General features: G+C 48.8%; 1 protein-coding gene across 1 annotated transcript in view; it reads left to right on the forward strand.

The window, feature by feature from the left end:
• RTN4R (reticulon 4 receptor) overlaps nucleotides 1–26,161 on the forward strand; it is a 78,999-nt gene extending 52,838 nt beyond the window's left edge. Inside the window, exon 2 of the mRNA XM_037375592.1 lies at nucleotides 24,092–26,161. Within this exon, the coding sequence (XP_037231489.1) occupies nucleotides 24,092–25,521 (1,430 nt within the window). The 3' untranslated portion in view covers nucleotides 25,522–26,161. The remainder of the gene's footprint in view (nucleotides 1–24,091) is intronic.
• The last annotated feature ends 1,516 nt before the right edge of the window (nucleotides 26,162–27,677 follow it).

The raw sequence follows: 27,677 nt of genomic DNA on the forward strand, positions 1-27,677 counted from the left end.
GGTTTAATACTTTAAGTGGTTTATAGTCATGATGGCTGTGGAAAAAGATGAAATAACTCACCCAATTTGGATTCACACAGCAGAACCACAAATCAATGGATCCGCAATGCTGATGAGCTGTAAGAAAAGATGTATGCTGTTTTAGTGCTTGTGTATCGCATGGGCTTGTACATGGCATGTGGAAGACCCTTTCCACTGTTTTCCATGCAGCCGTGCAGCCAAAGCCCAAAACATGGGCATGTCCCTGTGCAAACGGCTTTGCATGAGAAGCAGAGATGTTGGAGGGGGAGTGTGGCCCCTGTGCTGCTTTTCTTGGTTGCTGAAGGAGGGCAGAGCATTGACGGTCCAGTGTCAGCTTCCCTGGGAGCAGGGAGCATGACAGCCATTGGGCATGGTGGAACTGAGAATAGCTTTGATGATGAGGGTGCCCTACCCTTCTTAATCCATGGGCTTTCATCTTTTTTGGCCTTGGCAATGCACAACCTCTCCCTGGATGCTTTCCAGGATCTGGCTCTTAATTCCATGTGTCCCTAGCCCTTGCTTTCTGGTTTTCTGCCTGTCATTGGATACGGCAGTCTTGGTCATCTCCCATCTCGTGTCTGCTGCCTGCCCCTCTGTCTCGTCCTCCCACACCTGCCGTTGAGGTTGCAGTGCCTTCGATTCAGTTTTGCTCTTGTGCTGTTTTCCATCGCTGCTTCTCCGCCGTGCACGTGGGCCAGGAGCAGCAATCCTCCCTCTGTGCCCTGCGTGGCCCACTGCTGCCCCGCGGGTACTGCGTGAGACCAGCAAACCCATCAACAGGGAGCACAGCTCTGAATCGCGAAGGCTTCAACTCATGTATTGAGTTAGAGAGAGAAAAGCTGCCAGCAGGCACTCGCTAGCAAGCTATTTCTGCTTTGAAGAAACTTGTGAAATATCAACCACACGAGGCATTAGACTTCTCCCTGTCTTCATGCATATGAGGGAATAAATGCTTTTCTTTTCAGCTCCAGTGAATGTAGGGCTGCGCCTCTCCATCTGAGAATGCTGGGTTTGCTATGGAAACCAGTCCCTGTTATGACAGCTCTCCAGTCCTCATCCAGAGAGGGATCAGAGACAAGGCTTTTGGGCTGGAAACAATGAAAAGAAGAGAGGCACCGATCCTCTTCTGCACCTTGCTGGGGCAAGCGTGGAGTACCTCCCCGCCTGGCTGGCCTTGCTCTCCGTTTGGGACGGCAGCAGTGGAGAGGGGGACTGGATGCCAGGAGGGAAGCACAGCAGAAAGCTCCCCATTCTGCTCATTTCTAAATGGATCCTTTTCTTCCTTGCTATTCCTATTCTCTCCTCATCTTGTTTTTCGGTCCTTCTAGATAGGAACATACAGAAACATAAGCCACAGGGTTTTAAAGAGGCAGCGTACTTACAAAACAAGGATATATGTGGTTAAGAGATTGTGCTCTGTGGGATTACTCCTGATGTTCTAGTTCTTGTCAGGAGGCAGAGCTTCGGAGGGACCTGCCAGCCAGCTCCTGGGGATGACTGTGCTCTGCAGTGGGCTGTGGGTGAGAATGGAGGGAGGACAGTCCTGGAGGACACATGCCTCACATTCTCGGGCTTCTCTGTCACAGGCGTGAGGCTCAGCAGAGATGCTGTGCAATGATCAGGAACAGAGGAGGCCATCGGGGGTTTGCCTACACACATTACTGAGCCCCTGCTTCTGCTTCCAAGGCTGTCCGTAGCCGAACAGCTATCTGCAGAGCCAGGAGGCAGCAGGGAGGAGTGTGTAAAGCAGTGAGGCATCTAGTGGGGCAAAACTTGTTCCCTTCAGGGTCCACACAAGTTCTCGCTCAAGGCCCGTGCAGGAGGTGTCACTTCAAAAAAAAAAAAAAGGTGAATCAGCCCAGTATGGATATGTACATCTGATTTGGTTGTCCAGTGACATTTATTTGACCAAACCTGAATGTCTACATCTAAGCAAGGCATCTTGGCACTCTTTACACTCTATGGAGTCCAGAGCATGATGTTTCTCTTTCTAAGCACCTGCACTTTCTCAGCTGAATTGTGTCCCAGTTTGCAGCCCAGACTGGTCAGATCACCTCCCCCGAATTAGAACAGTGAAATGCAACTGCAAACACTGTCTGATCTCTGCAATCTGTGGTACACAGCAAATCCATGCTTGCACTGGAACTGGCCCTTAAAGAGGGGGAAAGAGAATTTCAAAGGATTTGTGGCTGAAATGGATCATCTCCAGGACCCTCTTTGGGGGTCTCCAGCCCTCACATTTTCCACAGGAACCCTCCAGCCATTCCCCAGCATCGCTGCTGCGGGCAGGAGAGCCTCTGCTGCTTCTACAGCTGACACCAGGTCCGTAAATCACTGCACCCCCTCCCGCCTGCCTGCCCTCCCCAGGAGTACTTAAATCAACTCTAAATGAGCTCTTTTAAGGAAATGTAGGCAATCAGTGGTGAATTATTGCAAGGCACAAGGGCTTTCTTAAAAGGGACGAGCGCTTATGGGTCATCTGGTCTCCAGAAGGCACAGCCCTTTAAATGAAAACCCACAGGTCTGCCGAGCATCCCTGAGCAGAGTCTGCGCCAGGGGGTTGTCAGCATCTTCCTCCCTCCCCGCTGCCCTTTCAAACCATCCTCTTTAGTACGGTCCCTGTGTGTTCCACTCCCTTTTTTCAGACTGGCTTTTGCCAGGTGTTTTTCAGTGTGAGGATGGTGTATGCTCAGGCTTCAGCTGGTTTGGAGACCTTGTGGAGCTCATTCCACACTGCCCTGCTTGGAGCCACAGGGAGGCTGACTAAAATCAGAAGATGGTGGGAGATGGTACTCGTGTTGCTCAGGAAAGGGGTGTCACTCTCTTCAGAGGGAGTGCTGTGATCTGTGAGCCTGTTGTTGCGCCTTGCCTCAACCGCTGTGTTTGCAAACAGCAGCTACAGAGCTCAGCTTTGAATAAGGCAGGGAATTCTCGAAGAACACACAGTCCAGGACATTTCATTCACCTCCTTCTTTCGGAGGTTTGGGAGAGAGATGAGTTAGCAGTTTCTGTGCCAGAAAAGAAAAAAAAAAATTAGAAAGAAAGCTGTGATGAAATCCTGAATTCAGAAGCTGGGGCTTAAAAATTTTGCTAAAGTTCTTAAGATCAGTGATAAAATTCTGGAAGCTGGCAAGACCTGCAATGTGTGAGTGCCACACATCTCCCTGCCTTTGATGGCCAGGCTGGGACTCAGGTGGGATGCCTGCCCCCTGCCCCCCTCCCCTTGCCTTTCCTAAGCTGTGCAAGTGAGGGGGCAATGGGATCAGAGCAGCCTACGTTTAACGTGAAGACAAGACATTAATCATCAGCCTGATCTGCTAATTTCTGTGTTGTGCAGTGGCAGTGAGTGACAGCTCTGTAATCTCACTAGGGGAAGTCATTGTGTGGGTCATATTCTGTCAAGGAAACCACAGGTAGTGTTTTGACTTCCTCCTTTGAATTTTCCTGCTTTAAAAGCATTTCAGAATTCCTTCTTGTTTTGCCTGTAATGTTAGTGTCAAGGGACTCATGGCAAAATGTTATCCCTCCCCCAAAATATTTTACCTGCAGGTGAGAGCTGCTTTGGTTTCTGAGGGAAGCTGGAGCATTTTTGGGTGCGGAATGTGGAGCAGGGGCTGGGGTTCAGCATGGGGGAGAGGCTGCAGCAGCAGTTGTGGTACACAGTTGTGTGGTGGCTCTCTGGAAAACCATGTCTTAGCAGAAACGGGTGGCAAACCCTCGATGACCTCCCCCTCTCGGGTGCCTGACACCTTTTCACTCAAGCTTTTATTAATTATTTCTCAACACAGAGCCTGCCCTATTGGTGCCTAACCTTGAAGATACTTCTCTGGCCACGGTCACTGTAGCACCACCAGCTCCCCTGCCTGCAGGGTGCTGAGCCACACGCCCCTGCTGTATAATAGGGCAGAGCAGCTATCCCTGCTCTTCAGGGATGTGGCATCCACGTGCTGCAGTCTTAGAGCTTAGGTATTCAGTGAAGACAAAAAGTCCTGAAGTTAGTGAATCTCATAGTTTCCATCTTGGGTGACAATGGGTATGTTCCCACGGCACAGTGACGTGCAGGGCTGCAGCGCCCAGGCAGCTACTGGGTGTTCAAGGCGTTCTTGTGCGGGATGTCTCCCCTACAGCTCTGACTGCAAGTGTGGGCATGAATGAGCTTCATCACCTCTGTCAGTCCCACTGGCACCCACCTGCAGCTGGGGCTCTGAAAATCAGGCCAGCAAGGAATGAACTCCAAATAATTCATGGTAGCTGGAGGGTGAAACCTGCCTGTGCTTCTGCCATCAGGGTGAAAGAGAGATGCAGGAGCCAAGACTTGAGTCAGAAAGCCCTCCTGTCCATGCTGCCTGGCTTCCCGGTTTCCAATGGCCACCCTCAAGTGAGGTACTGTTGTTTGTAGGGGAGGAGTGGTGCTCGGCAGCTTCTGCTTCTGAGCCCAGATGCAGGCAGCAGTGCGAGGGGCAAGCAGAGGACAGCATGGGCTTATTGCCTGAGCACATAGCAGGGGAGGGAGCCCTTTTTCCTCATCCATCCTCAGTGGAACATTCCTGCCTTTTAATTCCCAGATATGTCATGTTAAATACAAAAGCGCTTCTCTGAGTGGGGACTGAAATAGACCTTCTCCCTTCTGCTCTCTGTCCCAGTCTCAGGTTCATCTCCTGCCTTATCCTCTGCCAGCTTTTGTTGTACTTGCTATGGCAGACCCATGCTCAACACATTTCATTTTTCAGTCCTTCCTGCTAAGGTTACTGATCCAGCCCTTCAGCGTGCTTGTTAGTTCCTCTTGAATCCACTTGGACGTGATTATGATCTGGAGTGTTCAGATGTGTTGCCCCCTTTTCTCTGGAGTCTCCCACCAACCACCGAGATGCTGCTTAGTGATGCAGATGTATATAGCTTTAAGCTGCAGATGTATATAGCTTTAAGCTTGTGAATTTGCCAGTGAGGTGCAGGTAGACACATTCAAGTGGCATAGAGCACCAGGTTTATGAAGGAACCTCTCCTTGTGCTGTGATGCTTTTAAGTCATCATCATCATCATTGTGAAACGATGCCACTGGTGTCTTTTGCAAGAAACTGATGATTTTTAACTTGCACGTGGGATCTGACAGCTCTGTTCCCAGAATATGTGTGTCTTGCACCGGCCCTGAGTATTTGCTGAGGAATGGCTCTTCTCTCTGGGCAGATGTACAGGGCCACCACTTTGCTACGGGAGCTCAGCCTGTGTGAAAAGCATCATCTTGTAACACTGCAATGAGACCTTCAGCTGATCGTCTTAAGAGGGATGTTCTTGGTTGTTAAAAGATCACAGTTTATACGCAAGGGATTTGCTTTCCACCCTTTTAAATAGTCTTTCCATTTTCCTAGGGTGTCTCTCATGCTCTGTCCACTAACTTACTATTGTTAAAGGTGTCTGAAAACATATAGTACTCTTTATATGTAAGAATTTCTCAGTTTGCTGCTTCATTCTTGCTTACGTAGGCAGTCCATCACCCTCTCTTTGCTTGGGTAGTGTTGTATTTGGCCACCCTTGCTCACTTTGTTCCAGAGTCCAGACTGGTGTACCAGTGCTGTGAATGTGGCTGGGGTGGCACTGGACCCGGTTGTTTCCAGTCAGCCTGTGTTTCTGGAGCTGATGTAAACTCTTGTAGTTTGAAGTTGTTTTCTCTTTCTAATGTCAGAGTCATTGGAGAGGCCATGCTCTAAAATGTCAGGCTATTTGTTCTCTCTTTTGGGGATAACGGGTCAGTGACTTTGTCTGAAGTTCAGCTCAGATCATTTTTCTTAAAGGTTGGTCCCTCTCGATGTCACATCAGTGCATCCATTAGTTCAAATTGCATGCAAATATGATTTGAAATGTTCTTAATGATCTTAGTCAAAGCTATGATACCTTTCCTTGGCTTTGCATGTTATTTCAGGTAGTCCCCAGAGACAGAGTGATGGATGGTAAATGTACACTGAGGTCCAGCTGACAAAAAGGGTGGGTGAAGCAAACGCAGAAGAGCCAGAGGTGACGATGTGCCCCTTTAAAGGATAAGTCCTTGGTGTGGAAAGCTGGGTGGGATCTCCTGCTCCATCAAAGCCAATTCAGTATGTGTTTTAAAGTACCGCACATTCTCAGTATCTTCCATGTCCACCAACACAGAACTAAATGGAAGCCTTTTGGTCTATCCCTATTATCCCAAGCATTTGTTCTCTCGGATTAGGTAGTTTGTAACTAGCTCATACGTTGAAAATACTGATTTCCTGTCTGTTGTACTTCATTTGTCTCCTCTGCTGAATTGCTCCTGTCTGGATGCGATCTGATCAGTGTTTACACAATCTGTATTCAAATGAGTGGTCTGTAGCTGACAGCAATTTCTGTGTATATATGTTTGTGGGTTTTTTTAATCATTACCCTATATCACCCATTTATTAATTTCTGCAAGGCTGTACAAGTTTCAGATGCACCAAAGCTTACAAGCACCTTAGCAGAAACCTTATGTGTCCCTCGTTGCCAGTGCTTTTCAATTCTCTCTTTCTCATTTAGATTTTCTTCTCAGTCTCTTGTAAATGTCTTTCAGGCATGGGCTTCCCTATTATTGTTGTGATTATCAGGAATGGGTGAACTCCCCTCCAGGTGTGAGGGCTCCTGTTGTTCTGGAAGCTGTGGGTCTGCTCCTCCTGACATGCAGAAATTATTTTGCCAGCATTAGAGAAGTTGCTTTGATTTTGTGCATTCATGCTGCTATCAAGCTTGAACATTTTTTTTCAGAGCTTGCTGTCTCTGTTCTTCAGTAGCTGTTTTAAGTAGTCAGACTTCCACATTTGCCTTGAATATCTTCTCCCTCTTTTTTGAAGTGACTCTCTTTAAGAAATGGTTTTAAGTACACTTAGTCTCCCTCTCTCTCAAAGAGTTTTGTCTCACATTCACTTCCCCTCTGGAGAGAAATTTCTGGCGTGCCACGGGACCTGACTTTCATTGCTGTTATTTCACAGACCGCTTGGACTGCAGCTGGTTTATGTCGGCAGATTTCACTGAAGTTCTGACTCATGTGTGGAGCGAAGCTGGAGTGTGGGGGGGAACTTTTATTGCCATCTGTCATGGTCTGGGAGTATTTATACCTCTAAAAGGTGGTATTTTGATGTCCCTTTTTCTCCAAATGTATTCTCCTGAAAATTTTCTTTTTGTGGAGTACCAAATGTCCTTCGCTTCCCTTGCTTAAGGATGACAAAAGGGAGGCCCAATGACCTGTGATGCTGTGCTGGTCTGAGTGATGATTTTATATCCAGATGCTCTGTTCCAGTCTAATGCAGAAATTGAGCTGGGACTATTTTGTCCAAAACTTTCTGGTTGTGGTGGTTTTTTTTTTTTCCATCTATTTGCCAACAACCTGCCTAGGGTTGACCTGGCATGTGTTTGGTTCAGTGGCTCTCTGCAGCTCTCTCTTCATGTGGGTACCAACCTGACTGCAAGGGGCTGCCCCACTGCACAGCTCATTTCTGAGGTTCAAAATTGAAATAGAGAGGATGGGCAACGTGTGCTCCTCTTTCCATATCTCCTTGTTGATAAGATTTGCTATTAGTGCCTGGTAGGGTGATTGCTCCTCCTTCAGCTCGGTTAATTTGTTGTGTTACGCTGCCTACTCCTGCATTGTTTCCAGGATTCTGCAGCCCTTAGGACACACAATTAAGACATCTCAACCAGTGCGCACAGCTGGTCCCCCAAGTTCACCTGTGGATCATGCTCTTTCTCTCACCACTTCCGTAAGTTTCTAGGTGTTTTGGTTAAGCAAGAACATCAGAACGTAAGAGCTGTTGCAACAGCGATCAATAATAACAATTGTATTCTTTCTGATAGTGTCTAGGAGCCCCAGGCAAGAACTAACATTTGGCGATGCAAGCACGGAGCAAAAATTCACTACCAAGTAAACCACCTTCCCTTCACTCATTATCAGCCATCATCTCGCAGCTCTCTGGCAGCTCCTCAGATACAGCTCTTTTATCTACAGTCTTTCCCCTTCACACTGATTAGTTGGAAGGCTGATCATTTTCCCCAGAAGTCGCTGCATTTTTCTAGCCTGTATCAATCTGCCATTTTTTTTCCCCACAACCCTCCCTGTCATTTATCTATCCCCACTAATGCTGAAAGCTTCTCCAGCTCAGTAGGGGCAAATTTAATTAACCTGCTATTTTCTCCCATTCTCATCTAGATCATTAAGGAGAGTGTCTAATGAGCCTGGGTCTAACAGTGGTCCCAGTGGCCCATCACAGCACGTGTCCTCCTCTCGATATATCAACCAGTTAACATTAAAGTTCAGTTGGGATCTTTCAGGCAGTAGTAGTCGTTCCTGCAGTCCCGTATGAATTTAAAAATGTTAAAGTTCAATTGGGATCTTTCAGACTGTAGTCGTTCCTCCAGTCCCATTTAACACGTCAGGAGGGAGTTGGTTGGTGCTGTAGTGTGTGGTCCATCTGCCTGCTTTGCCCAGCCAGCTGGGGATGAAGGTGCGGGTCTCTGCATCAAGTCAGGCATTCTGGGGGATGTGGCAACCAGGTCTTGTCATCACGCTGGCCTTATGGGTGACAGTGTGCACCCCTGCAAGGCTCTCCAGACTCAGTTGGCCAAGCAGACCCCTCCGTACTGAGGTCCATCAGCACCTGGCGATGGAAACGTCCCCCTCAGGCTGGTAGGTGGCAGGAAAATTCATGCGCCATTGGCTTCGCAGGCAGCTGAGATGAGTTTGAGAACTGCTGTCAGTTTTAGGTGCTGACAGCTCTTGGCGGGGGGTGGGGGGGGGTGGGGCTGGGGTGCTACTACCACAGCTACCCTTGCACCAGCAACCGGCCACTGTTGCTGTTCCACAACCTGTGCTGCTTGCCGGCCAGCTGCAGCTGAGGGGATGCTGCGCTGTGGGAACTGGCCAGAGTCCCAGGGAAGATGAACAGGAGGACATTGAACTTGTTTGATTTCAATTCAGGCAGCGATTCTGAACAAACCCAGCCATCACATGCACGCACCTCTACCTCCAACCCGTCACAGGAAACCCCAGAGGGACCTTCCAAATCTAGGATTAGCTGTTTCCCTGATAATAGCCTGTGGGCACCAGCAGCTAACACGAGGGCTAAGAGGCATGCGTCACCTTCAGCAGGATTTAAACACGTCAGAGGAGAGGAGAAAGAAATAGCAGCTGGATTTCAACATTAGCAAATGTCAAACCAGACATTTGGGAATGGAAAAAACGTAAGGTGACCTCTAGACTGCTGGGAAAAGAGCTGGAATATCTTGGTAATGAAGGGGATTTAGGGATTCAGAAAGCGTTATCTGAAGGATGAGGGACACATGGTGGCTTCAGCAAAGGATGCTCTCACCCGGGAAGAATAAAGATCCAGAAGGAATTTTATCAGTGTAAGACCTATGTGAAGGCACTGGCTGACCCCAGCGGCGCGTACAGCCAGTGACATGGGGAGCATGGATGGCTCAGGGCAGGACACGCAGCTCCCCAGCAGCTGGACCCCACAGTAGTACAGAATGGTGAGCGAAGGGAAGCACAAGGCTTTGCTCAGGGCAGAGGAAGACTTAGGTTTGTGGCAGGGTGAAGAAGAAAGGCTGCTCTGTGGTGATGACCAGGAGAGGGATGCAGGCAGGAGACACTGTGTAAACACATCAGCAAAGACTGGGATACAATCGGTGCAAAGTCAAGATGAGTTTGGCCTCCTGTGGAAACAGCACAGGCTTGGTCCTCGGAGCATGGGGAAGCCAGCCTTCCTTGAGGAGACATTTCATCAGTCTGTGCAGAATTTGCCCATTATTTCCTTTGCTGTCAACCTCATTTGCCCTGTGTGCCTTCCCCAGTTGCTTGCTGTGTCAGGCTGTTGCTGCTTGTTACGTGATGCTACTGCATGGTGCTGGTTTGACTAAGCTGTGCCACAAGGGAAGCTGGTTTGGGCTGTTTTCTTGGCACAAGGTGGGAGTGAAGGAGATGTCACCCCAGATGACATCTTAGAAGGAAGATAGCAAGGCAGAGGCCAAGGGTGGTGAAGCAGAAATGGCAGTATTTAAATCCTGGGTGGAAGCAGGTTTTCATGAGGGTCTAAGTAGTAATGCAGGAACCTTTCGTACTCCATAATCAAAGCGAGATTATGCGAGTTTACTTAGTGCTACATCTCTTAAAACATTCCCTAGGGGAGGGAGGATGGACAGAGGCACCAGAAGAAAAGGACAATCTGAAATTCCTAGCTCTGCTCTGAAGTATTCATAGTTTCCCTGTGTGAGATCCCTGGGCTGATTCCCCACCCGAGGCTGGATGGGGTTTGCTGGGCTGAGATGGTTTGCTGGCCAGTTTTTGTGGCGTTTTGATTTTGGGAGAGTGCTGAAAAGGCTTGCATGTCTGGGCTGGTACAAAGCACACTTTTTTGAAATATGTTGTCTGGATGGTCCCCACTGGAACTGGCAGGGTTTGCTTTCCTTGTTCCGGCTCCTGTCAGAAGCTGCACGAGCTGTTTCCCTGGAGAAAGGAGAGTTTGCTTCCACTTTGGCAGGGAACAGAGAGCAGGGGAAAAGGAGGACTTACTTTATCCTGTCTTCAAATCCACAAGTTTTACTATTCTCTTTCCTTGGCTTGCATCAAGTGTGAGAAATCCCAAAGAAAGTAACAGTGAATATGCTGGAATGAGTTTTTTCCAGGCTGTAAGAGATGGGATATTCTGCTCATACATGTATTTCCTATCACGTGCCGTTTTGATGCCTGATGTTATTGCTCTTCACCTCAGGGGTATCCTGCAGGATTGAGCTTCCCAGGTGCATTTTTTTTGTGATTCTGATGTAATTTTGATCGGTTTCTTTCTTTTTTTTTTTCACTTCAGTTAATTCCTTTGGTGATATGATTCATTTTTCCCCTCAAATCAGTAGTTGGTCCTTGGTCTCCCTCCCAGTGCTGAAGGAGGTAAACTAAAACAAATAAAGATGGCAAATTAAATGGGAAAAAAGTACACTTAGTGTTGTGAAATATTAATAGCCACTTAGTATTAGGGGAAATTAGACCTGCTGCATTAAAAATGCTCTGCATGGAGTGACTGAACTGCAGTGTGTGAAGTCTGTGTCCCCATGGAGATCTGCAGGTCCTGGCTATAGGATGAAGATTGCCTTCAAAAAGCTTCATGGTTTGCTTCTTTTAAGTAATGTGCTTCAGGGGCTGAAGCAAAATGTGTTGCTACAACATCCCTTTCTCAAACAAGGCAGCAGTGGGACAGCAATGCCTACCTTGCCTGCTGTGGAAGAGTAAGGAAAGGTTATTGGTTTGACAGGGTGGTGGTAGAATGACACGAACACCCGATCCTGGAGAAAAAACAAGTCTCACTGAGTCAGTGCTAATGCAACCTTTTTCTTTTGTCTGAAATGATCCTGGGTGCTTAAGCAACCTGCCTGTGGAGGCTGTGAAGTAGCATCTTAGCTGGATGCCCAGCTGAGGTGAGACACCATCCGTCAGAAGCGGTTTCTGGAGAGTAACAGTAACCCAGCTTGGAGGGATGTGCAAGCCTCTTCCTAAGGAGTGCACGTGGGTGCGCTGTCAAAATTAGCTGACAAGGTTCCTGGTCTAATTCCTTATAAATATCCGAAAACCTGGGGAGCCCCAGAGGCAGGGAAGGCCAGTGCCCACCGCTGGTTTAAAGCAGCAAGTAGGAGAGCTCAGGAGGTGAGGAGAGGCTGATCAGTTTGGTCTCAGTGCTGTGGGACAAAGGATATGTTAACATCGCTGAAGATCAAAGGCATAGAGATACCATTAATTTCAACTGGTAGATTTTCCATTTCTTAAACCCAGTCCCAGTTCTTAATTGTTTCTGATATAGTTTCTAAAGATACTGCTGTCACTGTTATTTATTAATCATATTGCCATGATGCCAACAAGCCCCAGGCATGGACTGATGTCCTGGTGTATTAGATGTGGGGAAAAAAACCCAACCCAGTCTCTGCTCATGTATCCGTTTTTTTTATAATGTATTCAGGTTTATGTCAGGCACTTGATTTACTTGGTCAAAAATATACTCTCTATTGAATCAATGGACAGTTATTAAATGGATTAAGAAAACAAGCAGCTAAAAGCTCTCAGAATGCGATGGTTGTTGGAGGATCATTGCCGAACAAGATGCTTGCATGGTAGCTTTGCAAGATTCAGCTTTCACCCCGGTGTATTTCACTATTTTCATGAATGATCTGGAAAATATATATAAATTAGTTGCCCGTAAAGTTTGCAGCTGATTCAAATTTTGCCATGATAAATAATGATGAAGGCAGGTCTCTAATGCAGAGCAATTGCAATTGCTTGGTAGACTGGCAACAGCGAAACAACATGAATTTTAATACAGCTAAATGCTCGGTCATCCATCTCGGAGAGCAGAATGTAGGCCACTCTGTCAGGCTGGGAGACTGCCTGCTCGAGGGCAGCGACTCTAAAATTGATTTAAGGGCCATATTGGATAACAGGTGATTATGAACATTTAATGCCCTGTAGTGGTGAAACGGATGAACATGATCTCTGGATAAAGAGGGGAAGCCGAAGTCTGAATGAGGAGTTTTTATCCACCTTGATTAAAGAGTGGGAAGGTGCTGTAATGAGACCCAATGGCTGGAACTTGAACTGAAGGCTTTTGGCATGGGGATGTGGTGCAGATTCCCGGTGGGATCCCGCAGGGTTTGAAAACATGGGGTGGGTATCTGTTGTGAGGGATGTGGGGAGCTCAGCCAGGCTCTGGGGGCTGCTGCCACCAGTGAGGCTCCAGCCTTGGCTGCAGGCTGGGATCCTTTCCCCGCTGCGCTTCCCCAGTTCCACGCAAATGGGAAGGTGTATCATTAGCGTCCTATTGTATTCTTGTTTAGCTTGGCTTCACGGAGTCTGCACAGCTCAGAAATATGTTTATAGAGTTGTGGTGTCGTGTTTCTTATCTGGCGAGAGTGGATGAGAGAGCTGCAGAAGGGCAGGCAAGCATGTCTAATGCTGAAACGGCAAAGGAGACAAAGCCGGCACCCGATAAAGACAGCGGAGGTTGAATTTGCACACTTATTAAAAACCAGTCCCAGCTTTTATCTGGGAATGAAAGGGCTCACATAGCGGGGTTGTGTGCCGGGGAGCTGGGAGGGATGCCAGGAGAGACAGGGGAATGGAGGCGGAGGGGGGAGCACGGCTACACCAGGCTCCTGTCCCACCATGTTTGGCATGGGGATGTGGTGCAGATTCCTGGTGGGATCCCATGGGGTCCTGTCCCACCATGTGGGTGGAGGGGCCAAGTGTCCAGGGCAGCGCCGAGAAATGCCCAGTGCCTGGACCACAGAGCTTGCTGTAAGGCAGCATCGTGGCAGAGACCTGACATTTCATTGCACGGCTCTGCTACTCCACCGATCAAGGGGACAGCTCATGCGGTGGCATTCAGAGCTCTGGACATCCAGGCTCAGAAAAAGAGCATCAGGTTGTGAGCAGGGTGGAGAAAATACGATTTTCAGTCACCCGTGTCTGCTCTCATGTTTTCATTTCTAGCTGTTCTTTGAAAAAGTGGCTGTGCCTGAAATTAAAATATTCTCCCTCTCCCCATCCTACTTGTGTTGCCTGGGGCATTAGCTCCCAGGCTGTTTCTTCAGCTGCAGGGGTTGTCTGCATCCATGCAGACACCTAAACTGAGGTCATGGGAAATTTTTGGAGCAACTTTTCCTTCCAAGCTCTTTCCTAGACTGCATTTCTCCACATTATCTGCAGATGCCGGGTCTGTAAGCAAAAGCTGAGATAAGTGTCATTTTAGAGAAAAAAAAAAAAACAAAACCAAGAAAAAGGCTGCCTCGTGCAATGGGGCACATCCAGCGCTGAAGATGTGGGGGTGGGATTTGCAGCTGCCAGGTGGGGTGCAGTCGCAGATGGCTGGGGGAGAGCAGGTGTAAATGCCATCTGGAGCTTTACCTCTCCTTTCTGTGAGTCACCCGCACACACAGTGCTTTCACCAGTGCCAGGTTTGGATACGCAGGAAACTCTGCGCCTTAGTAATAATGTTTTGAAGCATTCCTGAGATGCTTTGGGCTCCACAGGAGATCTAAGTCATCTCAGGAACCCAAGTTTACTTCCTTTGGACACCTGTTTGTCCCTGATTTTTTTACAAATATGGCACAGATAATACCAAGTTCTGTAGGAGCTAGTTGTGATTCACAATGCATATTTTCTCACTTCATTCTTCACAGTATGAGGATTGAACGGTGGCAGTATCATAGATGATCCTGTTCATGCAATGTGCTGGATGCATCCCATCTGGATAAGCTGGAAATGAGGATCATGACCACTTTGTGATGCCCTCATCCGCTGTGCTGGTGACCGCTCACACCTTCTTTTGGTCTGCTTTCTTAGGCAGCCTGGGATCTGTTCGGATGTACTGGGCTGGGTGTGGATTTTGGTCATATGACACTTGGCAAAAGGCAGAGCGGCAGGGATAGCTATGATAATACCATGGCTGTTGGTGGCCGGGACTTGGAAAAGATGCAGATGTGACATTTTTCCCAGGTTGTGAGGAAGGAGCCTGCTTCCCCTTCGTCTCACTGTGCTCGGTTTGGCCGAGCTCAGCTTGGCAGTGAGCGTGCCCCTGCAGCCCTGTGTAGTGGATTAGGATCGTAACAATTGTTCAGAACAGTCGTCCAAGATGAGTTCCTGACAGGTGGATTGGGATAGTTCAACTTGGACCTGTAGGATGTCTGTCTACCCTTGTTTTGCTGGCTCTCCTGCCGCAAGCCTACAGCCTTCCTCCCCATCCTCTCCCTTTTTCCTCCCAGGGCTGCCACAGGGTTGCTCCAAATGCTTGTTCCAGGCCATGTGCTTTCACCTTCCCTTTGGGCACTGGGCATTTTCTGCCTCTCGTCTGACTTCCTCATTAGATGTTTGCCTTGGACTTCTGCCTTTGCCACAGACTGTCCCCTGCACTGAGTATCGGCACCGGAGTTTGGTTCTTCTCCAGCCATCGCTCTTGCGTTTGCTAACTGGCACGGTATCATGTCAACCTCACCTGCTCAGAGCCGGATCCCTACGGATCCCGTGTGATCTACCAAGTACAGAGGCTGATGCTGAGATTGGCCCGGGGAAGCTGTTGTGCAGCGACCCTTGCGGTGTCATACTGGTGGAAGGGACACTAGAGAGGGCCAGGAGCAAGGCAATGCCAAGACTTTGCATTATGTCTATAGGAGAGCTGGACATGGCCATGGTCATTCCAGTGTTAAGGAACCATACCTGCTCACATCCTGAAAGGGGGCACAGTTCTGCACACCGAGGGGAAGGCAGCCTGCCTCTGAGGAGGAAAAAAGGAATACTGGGAGAGTTTGGATGGGCCAGCAGCATCTGGCACCCACACTGTCCGCATGGAAAGGACCCAAGTTGAACGGTGTCAGGCCTGGGACCGAATGGTATAAACCCATGTCAGAGGCCTTTTCTTAAGGAATTCTCCATGCTTTGACTTTAAGGTCATAAACTTTTCACTTCCAGATATGCGCTAGGTAGCAGGAAACAAGATGGATCAAAAATATGCAGATTTATTGCGCCTTACACAAGAGCAGCTGAAAATTCTGTCTCTGCCAATAGAATCGGCAGAGACTTAGTCCCACCAGGTGAGGTGGCAGAGCACAGAGCTGGCAAGAGCCCTCACTGAAGCATGGCCTAGGATATCCATAGGATTTCCTCATGCCTATCCATAGCAAACAGTGATAACTAGGTCAGCTTTTTAATACCTAAGAGAATAACCTCATATCAAAGATGCAAGCAAAGTTTATTCCTCTTTTTTGTGTAAACCATTTTAAGGAGCATCTTTAGGCTGTGTTGGTAGGTAGGGATTACCGAGTCCTTATTTCTGTGAAGTGCTGCTGCAGCTTGGCTGCTGGATCAGGAAGATGCCACTGCATGCAGCCAGCTCACATTTTAAGACTGGGGCGCAACTGTGAACGCTGCTAATATTTCTGCTTGAAGGAAAGTGGATATTTGGGCAGATGATTTGTTGCAGCAAGGGGTTTTCATGGTAAAATTCGTAACCACAGACTAGATGGCAGATGCAATTCAGCACTTATAAATACAAAGTAATGTACACTGGCAAACAGCCCAGACCCTTACCTAAACAAACACAATGATGGGCTCTAAATGAGCTATTGCTGCTCAGCAAAGTGATCCTTGGGACTTTGTGGAGGGCTCCCTGAAAAGCTCAGCTTGATGCTGAATGATGGCAGAGCGCAGGAGCTATAAGGGGAAGAGCAGAGTGTCTAAACCTCTGCGCAAGTCCGTGCTGCAGTTGCATCCCAAGTGTCATCCTCCCACCCCTGCAGTGACGAGGTCCTGGAAAAGATGCAGAGAAGTACATGGCAGAAATGTCTGGAGCAGAATTCATACCGTGACCTAGGGCTTGGAGAAAACCTAAGAGAGTGGAAAGAAGATTTTGTAGTCTGTTAAGGAGACAGGGAAATTCTGCCACAGGCAGGCCCTGGGCCACTGTTTGCCTGGGGCTTGGAGAAGATGCCAGGGCAATTCTCCCCTCATTTAGTGTTGCTTTTCCATCCCCATCTGCTCCCGACCGCTGTGTGAGACCAGCCCAAATGGGCCCTTGTCTGACTCCATGCAGCTCTTCTCGCATTCTTCTGTTATAACGAGGGCTTTTCTCTTTCTCATTTCCTGGCCTTGCAGGGCATTACTAGGCTATAATAATTGATATTAGTGTTATTGTTATGTAGGGACCTAATGACTCCTGTATTTAAATCCTGTGATATTTTCCCCTGTGAAGGTTTCTCTTGACCTTTTCTTTGAGACTCTTTCACACCTCTGTGGCTTGCAGCAAGCCTTTGAAATTCAGCAGGAGGAAAACCCTCTGGCTAGAGAAGAGGCTTTTTTCTTTCTTTTTTTTTTTTTTTGCCCTCCTCATCAAATTCATATTCAAATTGGCTGAAATATAAACTGTTAACTATCACCTTTCCCTTTCTCTCCCTGATGTTGCTGAGGGAAATGCTGGCAAACCACCAAAAGTATAACCCTGCCCAAATGTTGTTAGGCTAAACCGATGCTGCTGCCAAAACACAGGGATGGGGAGCACCACCGGCCAGGAACTGCTTTGGCACGTGCCTGTGAAGGGATGGAGATGCCCTGGTTAAGGTTTGTGGTGCAATCCACTCACATAATGAGTCGTGTAGCTCAGCCATAAGTGGTGCTGAAAAATCAGCATTCAAACCCCTCTGGAGATTTGGGAGGATGGATTCTAAGAATTGCACATGCTATAACTCGCTTTTACCTTCTTCCCTTAAAAGTATCCCTGCAATATTAAGTGCAAAAATCACATTAAGGGAGGGAGTATGATTTAGGTGGAAAAGATGAACACCTAGAAGTTAGGAAATGGCACATCTATTGCCTCCATCCCCTGCCTGGATACATTACGGAAATGACCTTTCATTTCTGACCACATACCATATTTTTTCTGCTGAAATCCTGTCTTGTTCAGGGGAGAGGCTGGATAGACCAAAGAGCAGGACTGAGGCTGTACTGCCAAAGGGGATGAAGAGCACCACAGTCCCAAAGGTTAATGGATCTGGATGCAGTCCCAGAGCATGTGGGATCAGAGACTGTACCTGTAGAAGTTAGGAGTGGGATTCAGGTGCCTAAACATGGCCTGCTGCCGTTTTGTGTCACACCCAGCTCCAGCTGCTGGAGGAGAGCAGGTCTAGGGGAGCTGTGTCAAATCCGTCAGCACTCATGTTGGCGTCTCAGACCCTCAAGGGTATCTAAAAAGGGAATTAGCTGCCTATTTTTAGGCAGCTGGGATTCAGCACCGGAACAAGGCATAGGTGTTTTGCTTTGAGCCGGGACTCTGAGCTCCAGCAATGACCCATGGAGATGGAGCTGACCCAGCCAGCCGAGCCTGGAGAGCAATACGGCGCCCCAGAGCAGACACGGAGCCATGGTCAACTGGCTCACCCCAGTCACCTCACTGACTGTTCTGGAGAGGGGTGCCTGACACCCCAACACTCTTATGGAGCTGCAGATACACCACGGGACCTGCAGCAGCCCCCAGCTTTTCTGCTGCGGCTGGCTGCTTGCGTGGCAGTGGGCACCTGTGTGCTGAGACCTGCTCTGTTCGTACCCGCTCCCAGTCCTCGGTTTCCCAGACCAGTTGCTTCTCCCAGGTGCTTGTGTGGTGGCAGAGCATCACTCCTTCTCCCCCTGAAGGCACTCCAGCCTTCCTCTCTGCAGTGGAGGGAGGGAAGAGGCAGCAGAAGGGAGGGAAACTCCAGCCTGGGGTGAGGCTAGTCCAAACCAATTCTCCTTCCTCATTCACTTCTCAATTCGCCTTCCACTTGAAATGCATAAAAGTGCTGCCCTCTTCCTTTTGGCACACACGCTTTCACACACACAGACCCACCTTTGGCCACAGGACAAAGAAGGAGACACTGAAGCTGCTTTGCAGAGTAGCGTTCAAAGCCATGTGCTGAATTTCAAACAATACCCGTTCAGAACAGGGAATTAAGCAGCTATAGTGTTGTCATACTATAAACAAAGGTAAAATGCTGTGTGCATCAGCAAAAGGCTTTGTATTGTAAAGTACTCCCTTTATGTCCAACCAGGAGAGAATTCAAATGATTATTGACCCTCCACTGTAGGAAAGCCGCATTATAATATCTTCGAATCAATAGAGACAAGTGCAGCACGGCAGAGAAAGGCCAGGGCTCTGTAAACTGCAGAAAATTGCATTTTGCTTTGGCCTCTTAAAAAGTTTGCAAAGCATCTATTAGAGGCCCCCGGAGCCTTTTCTTTCTAATTGCCATGTTTGACAATGTGATCGCACAGGGGACTAGCGGAAAGACAGATAATGGACCCACTTTAATTGCTTCCCAGTTCCGTGAGTCATAACACTTCTGAGATGGCAAAGGGGAAGTGCAGCAGTTTGACTGAAGGAGGTTTCTGGCTTTTAAGAAAGCTCTGGAGGTACAAATGCTAAACTCAAAGCCAAAGTCTTGGAGGGACTGAAGGCTCCAGGTACTGGATTTTCTTTCATCTTTTGCTTTTGACTGGAACTATCCAGTGAAGTTTTAATCATGTTCTGGAAGGGGTAGGAATAGCTTTGTGTCTTAAGAGATGAAGGAATGGATGTCACGCCAAGACCCTTTTTCTCAGGGATGGGCGCTAAAGCTGAGTCCTGCGGGTAGAAGAGGCCGGCAGGTGGTGGAGGACTCGGCATCAGTCAGTCAGCAGTGATAGTGGGAGCGCACTGACAGCTCCCGATGGATTTATCTGGCAGGTCGAGAGGACACTGTAGTTCTCCATGGGGATCTGGGCTTGGCACGTATTCTGGGAACAGATGCACGGTGGACCTTCTGACCTCACTCCTCCCTGTGACACCAGTGAATATCTCTTGTACTTCTGGCCTAAGGGCAGGCTTTTTCCTGGAAAAGGAAGGAGCCCACAGCCAGTGTTGAACCCAGAGCTCCAGGAAAACAAACAATGGTCTTTGCCTGTGCCAGCTGGGCTGTGGAGTAGCTGGGGCCCTTCTGCCCAGGTCCTTTGGATTCTTGTTATCTGCCCTCAGCCAGGGCTTTGACCTTTCTGCTCAGGGCAGCACCCACTGGGACCCCTCAGCATCATGGATGCTTGGTGCCTCCTGAGAAGAGCAGAAGCCCATGACACTCACACTATTCCTGGCAATTTTTAAGCTGCATTGGTATGATCCTTGCCTGACCACCCTCTGAAGGTCTTCAACCTTCCCTCTGCTTTGTGCCAAGAGAAACAAGCTGCAGTGTGATGTACAGAACACTGTATATCTGGGCACTGCTGGGATGTGCCCCAGCCTCTCTGGGGATGGACTGGTTTGCCTGGGTGCTGCCTTCACCTCAGCTGGACAAACCCTGGTATGTGGTGGCTGTGAAGGAGGGGAGGATGATGGAAAGGAGGAGGCCGTCAAAAAGGGGGATGAGTAAGGGGGAGTGGAGAGGAGAAGAAGATGAAGCACCTGGTTTTGTGCCAGGGTGCCCAGCTGATGGGTGTTGTGGTGCCTGGTTCCTGTACACACCTCTGCGATACAGTCCCCAGATCAGTGCTGCAGCTCATTCCTCTGCTCCATGGCCCCAGCTCCATGCTAGAGCACAAAGCTCAGCGAGGTGATGCTCCACACCATGCTGCAATGCTCGGCTCAGCGTAAAGGGGCTTGGGTCTGTGCTTTGTGTCATGACACTGGAACCCAAAACAGGTCCAGCTGATGGGCTCCAGCCCTGGGGGCTCAGGGCAGTGATACCACTGGCCTGTCTTGATCTTGCAGGGCTTGATCTAGAGTAAGAGAGAACTTGAAGATATAGGGGTATATTCCAGGCAGACAGAAACAAACTCTGCTGTGCTTCAAACCATCCTAAAACTGTGCAGCTGTGTTAATGTGGCTTGACGCCAGGTCTTAGCAACCTCTCTGTCCCAGGACCCTGCCTTGTGCTCATCCCTGTCCTAAAGTGGTCAGTTGGCACCTGGTCAGAAAAAGCAAAGTAATATTTGCCTGAAATTGGATGGATGAAACTATCCTCAAGCAAGGTTTAGATGGCTCGTGGCATTTGGTGGTTGCTGTGGGCTGGGGACACTGAGCGCAAGGCACAGTTACTGGTTGAAGACCAGTGATGGAGAAGCTCCTTAGAGGAGCGGGAGAGGGCCAAGGCATGGTCCCTGTGATCTCTGCCACAGCATACCCCAGTCTGGCTTGGGAAGAAAGGGTCACCTTGACTTCCCAAGGCTGTCTGTGGACTGCACCCACTCCTGCACTTGCTTCAGGCCCTGCGCCGGCCAGGAGCCCTCTGACGACTGCTGGGTGCTGAGCTTTGTCATGGATCAATCAGGACATGGTTGAGCTGCATGGCAGGAAACTAACTGGAAAAAAGCTTGGGGGGATGATTGACAGTAACTGTCTCCAGTGGAAGGAGCTAATTCGAGCAGCTTATGAACACCAGGTCCCTAATTAAAGCACACAGGCTAGCCCTGCCTGTAATTAATTTCCCTATGCTGCTCCACTGGCAGCCGGCTATCAGTGCCACTGACTCACAGCTCCCAGCAGCCTCATAGGCATTGGCAGTGGGAGAAGAAAAGCCGTGGTTCAGAGTGGAGCGGGATTTGCCCCTCCCTTCTGCTCCTGTGTGCTGGGGAGAAGCCGTCGCGTGCCTCCAGCTCCGCACACACTCAGAAGCTGCGCCAGGACCTTGCTGCCCAGCCCTGGCAGCCCTGTCCGTAGGAAAACGCTGGTGTTGCACGCTTAGGGCACAAGCAAAGTGCTCCAGAGGGTGCAGGAGCCTGGCTGTCAGGAGGGGCTGGCACGGGGCAGGGTGATACTCATACGCATGGCTCATTCTCTGCCAGCTGCTTCGTGTTTTCTCTTTCTCCTCCCGTGTATATGTATATTTATTATGCACTTGCCTCCCCTGGCTGGAGCTGGAACAGGAGCGTTGTCATTGTGATTCCTCTCACATAGGAACGGTTCTCTGCCTTCACTCCGCTGTGAGTGTGTCACATTTATAAGGCCTGTGGGATGCATCTGGGCTGTGGTTAGCTTTTCCCTGGGTAGGCTGTAGCCCCTGCGGTATTGCCAAAGCAGGGAGGAGCAGCTGGGAAGAGCCATGCAGCTGGTGGCCCTGTCTGCAGCCCGAGCGCTGTTCTGCTGGAGTGGGTGGTGTTGCATAGCGAGGTGAATCCCATTGCTCCAGTGCTACCCCGGCCCCCATCATCTGAATCAGGAAAACTGAAGAAGGAGGCTCCAGAAAGTCCTATATCTCTGGCTATGGGTTTTCATTATCAGCTGGAGAGGAATTGTGTTGGTCAGAGAGTTGCCAGGGTGGTTTTAATTTCCGAGGAGGCTTCTCTTGGTGTGACATGTCTCCAGCGGGGAGTTTCAGTTGTCTCGTGTTACTTTGCTCCATACAAGGGGACGTGATATGTCAAAACATGACAAGCCGGCCAGAATGTGTCATAATACTGCACTCAACACACTGCCTTCCAGGGATGCTCAGCAGCTAATAATATCAGGCTCAAATTATCCCTGCATGCTGAGCTGTTATTTTTTCTCCCATGTGGACTATGATGTATAGGAGCCTCCCACCTATATGGGACTGTTGGACCACCACAGATTTATTAGCTGCACACGGTGAATTCTTTTGACTAGACTAAAACTCAGTCCTGGGATCCCAGCCTGTTAATGCAGAAAAATTACTTTCCTGCCTTGGCTTCTCCGATACCTCTGTAACTGCTTCAGTAAACAGTTGGGTGAAATTTCCGTGTGATTTAATCCTTTATCACTGGGGTTTGAAGTTGCTACTTCGATGCAAAGATGATGTGATTTCATTAGCAGCGCCATCGCCTTGCAGGCTTTTCTGTGAGATGCAGCCACCGTCTCCAGGATTCAGCCCCGTGGGAGCCAGCGTGCTGCGCCGTGCACGTGTGGCTGGATGCAACCGGACTCTCCCCAGTCTCCCCAGTGTATCCCATTCTGCGTCATTGTCCTCTTCCGTCTGACTTTTTGAACTCTGCTGTATTACCGTGGGGTGTAATGAGGCATCAACATGCCTGAACAATTTTTTCAGTCTTTCAAGGAAGAAAACCCCTCCCATAACAGCGAAGAGGGAAAGGTGCTGTTGTCTCTGGGCTGGAGATCCCCAGCGATGGGGAGGAACGTGTCTTTATGCCAGAGGTACTGTGATGAGCTGGGAAGGAGACACACATGTCCCTTGCATGTGGTATTTCACAAACGGAGCCTCCCACTGCTGCCGTTGCTGCCCATTCATTTTAGTTTCTGTATGCGGTTTAGAGGAAGCGATCTAATTACTTGCTGCTAATTGATGGTAAAGGACTGCTGAAACTTCCTCTTTTCCCCACCTTCCCCACCATGGGTAGGCAACAGAAGGTCTCTCTGCAGGTCTCTCAGCTGGAGGTTCATGATGACCCTCCCTTCCAAGTCCCCTTTCAAGAAGGTGATGCTGGCTCCACAGCCTCTGCCCAGCCTCCGGGCCCTTTCCCAGCATCCCAGCCAGGGCTGGTGAATTTGGTGAATGCTTCCTTGTAAGTCCTGTGCAGCCCAGCTCCTGGGGAAGCAGGTGATCATCACTATGAAAAAAATATTCCTCGCAGGGGCTCTTCAACCCCGGCGGGCTGCCTGCATGCTTGGGACACGGGAAATCTACTTCTGCCTTGCAAACTCTGAGGAATCCCTGAATCAAGCATTGTACATTATCTCCTCCAACAACAGCACTGCCCTCTTTGGAAAAATGTGCTGTTTTCTCCTCTTCCTTGGTGGCTGCACAGATTCAAAGGAAAAAATGGGGCGAGAGGAAGGGAAGCAAGAATATGTGGCATAAGACTTTGACCGAGAGAAGGAAAGGATGCTCTTGGCCCCAAGACCTCTATAGGCCAGTCTGACCTCTAAGTTATTCTGGGAATCTCTTAGTTATTTCTTACAGGAAGACCAGAACAGTCCACAATTGTTCATGGAAAGTCACAAAAGTCACATTTCCATCTTACATTCTGAGCGCAATCTGGAGAGACCTGCTTGTTCAATGATCCTGAAAAGCAAGGAGCCGGTGGCACTGCTGGAATGGGACGCAGAGTTGCCTGGTACAACCTGGTGGCTGTAGGCATCAGCCACAGCTGGGCAGATGTTTTCCCACAGGCTGAACTGTGCTAAACGTGCCTGTGGCAGAGACAAATGCCCCCCCAGAAGCCAGCCCCTTTGCTCAGAGGTAAGCTCTTTGGAGCAGGACTTACGTTAGGCGTGCATCCAGGACCCACGATGCAAATACATGATGATCCTTCTCTTTCACCACCAAAGTCAGAGACCTCCCAAGTGTGAAAGGCTGAGGAGGTGCTCAGACTTTGTCACTATAAGCGTATATTGATTTTAGCTATTGTGTTGAGGGGTAGAGCATTTTTAATTCTGCAGTTTAATTGTTTGGTTTCCCTGGCATATGTTGTTTGTGGTTAGTGGCAACACACTTAGAAGGGTGATTTTCAGGCTCATCTATTAGTTGCAAAGAAAAGCACTCTCCCATGACCCTGGCTAATTTGCATACTATTTTTGTTATCCTTTAGGAAGCAAACTGCTGATTTTGGTGCTTTGCTTGAACATCCAGTCAGAAGTGGAGTCTTGCCCCGGGGCGTGTGTATGCTACAGTGAACCGAAGATTACAATAAGTTGTCAGCAGCAAGGACTGACAGCAATCCCCACTGAGATACCCATCCAGAGCCAGCGCATCTTCTTGCACAACAACAAGATAACCCTTGTGAGGTCCACCAGCTTCACGTCCTGCCGCAACATGACTATTCTTTGGATTCACTCCAACAACATCAGCCTCATTGAGCCTGGAGCCTTCTATGGGCTCAACAAACTGGAGGAGTTAGATCTCAGTGACAACACGAACCTGAAATCTATCAACCCGGTGACTTTCCGGGGTCTTGTTCACCTCCACACCTTACACCTGGATCGCTGTGGGCTCCTGGAGCTCTCCACAGGGCTTTTTCGAGGGTTGTTCTCCTTGCAATATCTCTACCTTCAGGATAATAATCTTCAGAACCTGCTGGATGACACCTTCATAGATCTCGCCAACCTCACCTACCTGTTTTTGCATGGGAACAAAATCAAGAGCTTGTCAGAGAACGTCTTTCGTGGGCTAATCAACCTTGACCGGCTGCTTCTGCACCAGAACAGGGTCAGCCTGGTTCACCGCCGGTCTTTTCACGACCTTGGGAAAGTGATGACCTTGTATCTGTTTAACAACAACCTGACGGTGCTCACGGGAGAAACCATGGCTCCCCTGGTGTCCCTTCAGTACCTGCGTTTGAATGGCAACCAGTGGATCTGTGACTGCCAGGCTCGGTCCCTCTGGAATTGGTTTAAGCAGTTTAAAGGATCATCTTCAGAGCTAGAGTGCCACCTTCCCCCTCGCTTGGCAGGGAGAGACCTAAAAAGGCTGCAGAGCTCCGACTTGGAAGGATGCGTTGACTCCTTCAACCAGATACGAACAAGCGTTTTTAGCACTAAGACCAGATCTGGTAAACTGCCAACTGGGGTCCCCCCTCTTGGCTCCCACGACGGCTCCCCGAAGTGCTGCCACCCAGAAACTGACAAGTCTTTTATTTATGAAGCTAAAAGCAAGGCAGGTCCTTCTTCCCACAGCAGCCGGCCATCCTCCAACAACCCTCTCAAGGATAAGGAGAACATGTCCAAAACCAAGTACGTTGAGACGGACCCTTCCAAAAATGGCAGCAACAAGCAGATAAACGATTCCCCCTTTGGGACCTTTCCCAGCATTGTAGACCCTCCATTGACCAAGTTGAAACCAGAATTTCTAGAGCCTATTGAACCTTCCACAGTCCCAACCAAAAAGAGGCAGGGCTGCTCTAAAAAGAACAAATCAAAGGCCCAGTGCCGCCTCACCCAGCAAGGAAACAGCTCCACGTTACAGCTCAGCCTAAGCCTTTTGATCCCCCCCTTGGTGTGGAGCTTACTGTTATTCTGCTAAAATTAACTCTTTTTCCTGGGTTGATGACACTTTAATACTAGACTTTTGCTGACCTCCATAAATGTTGCAAACAAAAGCAAAACTACCATCCACCCTGAGAAAGCTTTGTTACACAAAAGTTAACTGGATGCCTTTATTAAAAAACAAAAACAAAAACAAAAACAAAAACAAAAAAAAACCCCACAGAAACAAAAAAGACAAACACCAAGATGTACATAATTTATTTGTCCTGAAACCTGTGAATTATAACTTTGGTCTTCGGAACTGCATTGGCCCACAAAGCAGCTTTTGCTACAGCAGATGGTAAAGAAATATGGTTTATTTACAGGCAAAAAAAAAAAAAAGTGTAAGAAATGCTCCGAAAAGAATGTCTAAAATCTGTTTGTAACTTGACATCACACTGAACAATATTGCAGGTTCCCATTTGCAGAGGTAATGAATTTGATGCTGTTTTAATCCTATGTTTATGAATATTGCAGTTTTTCCGTATTCATTCCATCACACCATGTTTACGGGCAGCATTTGTTAAAGAATGCTACCTTTTCCTTCACAAGATTGCAGTATATATAGATATGCATTTTATTTTACTTGTGTACGAGTATACAAAAAAAATATAAAATAAAGATTTCTTTTTCCTAAATGATTGTCATCTGCAAGGGGTGAAGTATGCTAACCAGCTAAAAAAGCTGAAGAAGTAAAAGGAGGCTGAGTAATCCATGATCTGGAGGCAGGTTGAGCATTTAACATGGCAGGAATAAAGAAAACATTCCCGGCACGGTTATGCAATCTGTAACTGGTGCCAACAAAGGGCTTTCTTGCATGAAACATGCGCTGCTAACGCTCCTGTTTGCCTCCAAACTGTCCCACACGTTTGCCCAACATATTTCAGGATGCTGGGAACAGCAGGGAACAGCCCCTAGGAGCTGAGGGCTCCAGGTGGTAGGTGGAGGAACGTTGGGAAGCCACCCCAAGAAGCTGGGCAGGGCCATTTTTCTTCTGATATCCACAGATAACTAGACTCTGCTCTGTGATTAGAAGGTAGTTGCAGAGTTGGAGCAGCACTCAGGCTTGGATTTCTGAAATAGGGTGTATCTCCCCCAAAACTCCTGGCCTCGCAGCTCAGGCTGGCTCTGCTGGAGAGCTGGTGTCCATTCCTGGCTGTACCACCAGTGCTTCATGGAGTCACTGGGCAAATCTGGTTGCTGCTATCACAGCTGCATGACCGGCATCAACCTCTGTGGAGAAGCCAGGCATGTTTTGGTGCAAAGACATTGTCCTGCCCAAAGAATGAAGCAAGTCAGTGCCCTGTGCTGGGATTCCTAAGTGCTTTGGTAAGCTGGACAGCCATGACAATCCTGATGCCCGCATGCATGTCCAGTTTGTGTGCATACTTATCCCCACACACAGGTGAGTGACCAGTACATTACCAGCTGCTTTCTGCCAGACTTGCCAGGATTTCTCCCCTTCATGCCAGTGCTGAAGGGTCTTCCAAGGTCCTGCATGCCCAAAGCAAGCCCTGTCTTCTCCTACTCATCCAAAAGCATCACGCAAACTCTCGAGGGGTTCAAAGCTGCACCCAAAGCTGAAGTAGCAGAGAGCAGCTCAGCCTGGCTTGGCACGGGGTCAGTACCACTCCAAAGCCCGTAGCAAAGCCAGAAGGAGAATTGCTGGATGCTGTGATGGGCTGCTCTGGAAACTCCTGTTTTGGTCACGGTCTCAGGGCACGCTGCATGTCTCCCTGGTACAGTGAGCCTTGTGGTCAGAATGCTTGGACCGGTGCCCACAGCTCTACAGGCATAAGGAAACCAAACAAAGTGGCCCAAAAAAAAAAGATGAACCTGGGGTGGGGTGGAGGGGGGGAAGGGAAAAAAAAAGAACAGCTGTGTGTTGTGGCACTTCCCCACAGCAACTAAAGGGGCCCTGAACAGAGCTGAGATCCGCGCTTGTCCATGCCCAGGTCAGTATCCCAGGGAGTTGGGCTTCAGTGCTCCCCATGGTTAACACAAAGCAGACCAGCACGTTACTGTCACTTACCCTGAATGGACCAGGAGGTGCTTATGCCAACCCAGTGACACTCTTCCTGCTTTCTAGAGCTTGACTCTGCTGTGCTTTCAGTGGCTCCTAGGACTATATATTGGCCACAAGCCCAGAAGAGT

The sequence above is a fragment of the Falco rusticolus genome, chromosome 1 (assembly GCF_015220075.1).
Source record: "Falco rusticolus isolate bFalRus1 chromosome 1, bFalRus1.pri, whole genome shotgun sequence".
Classification (NCBI taxonomy): Eukaryota; Metazoa; Chordata; class Aves; order Falconiformes; family Falconidae; genus Falco; species Falco rusticolus.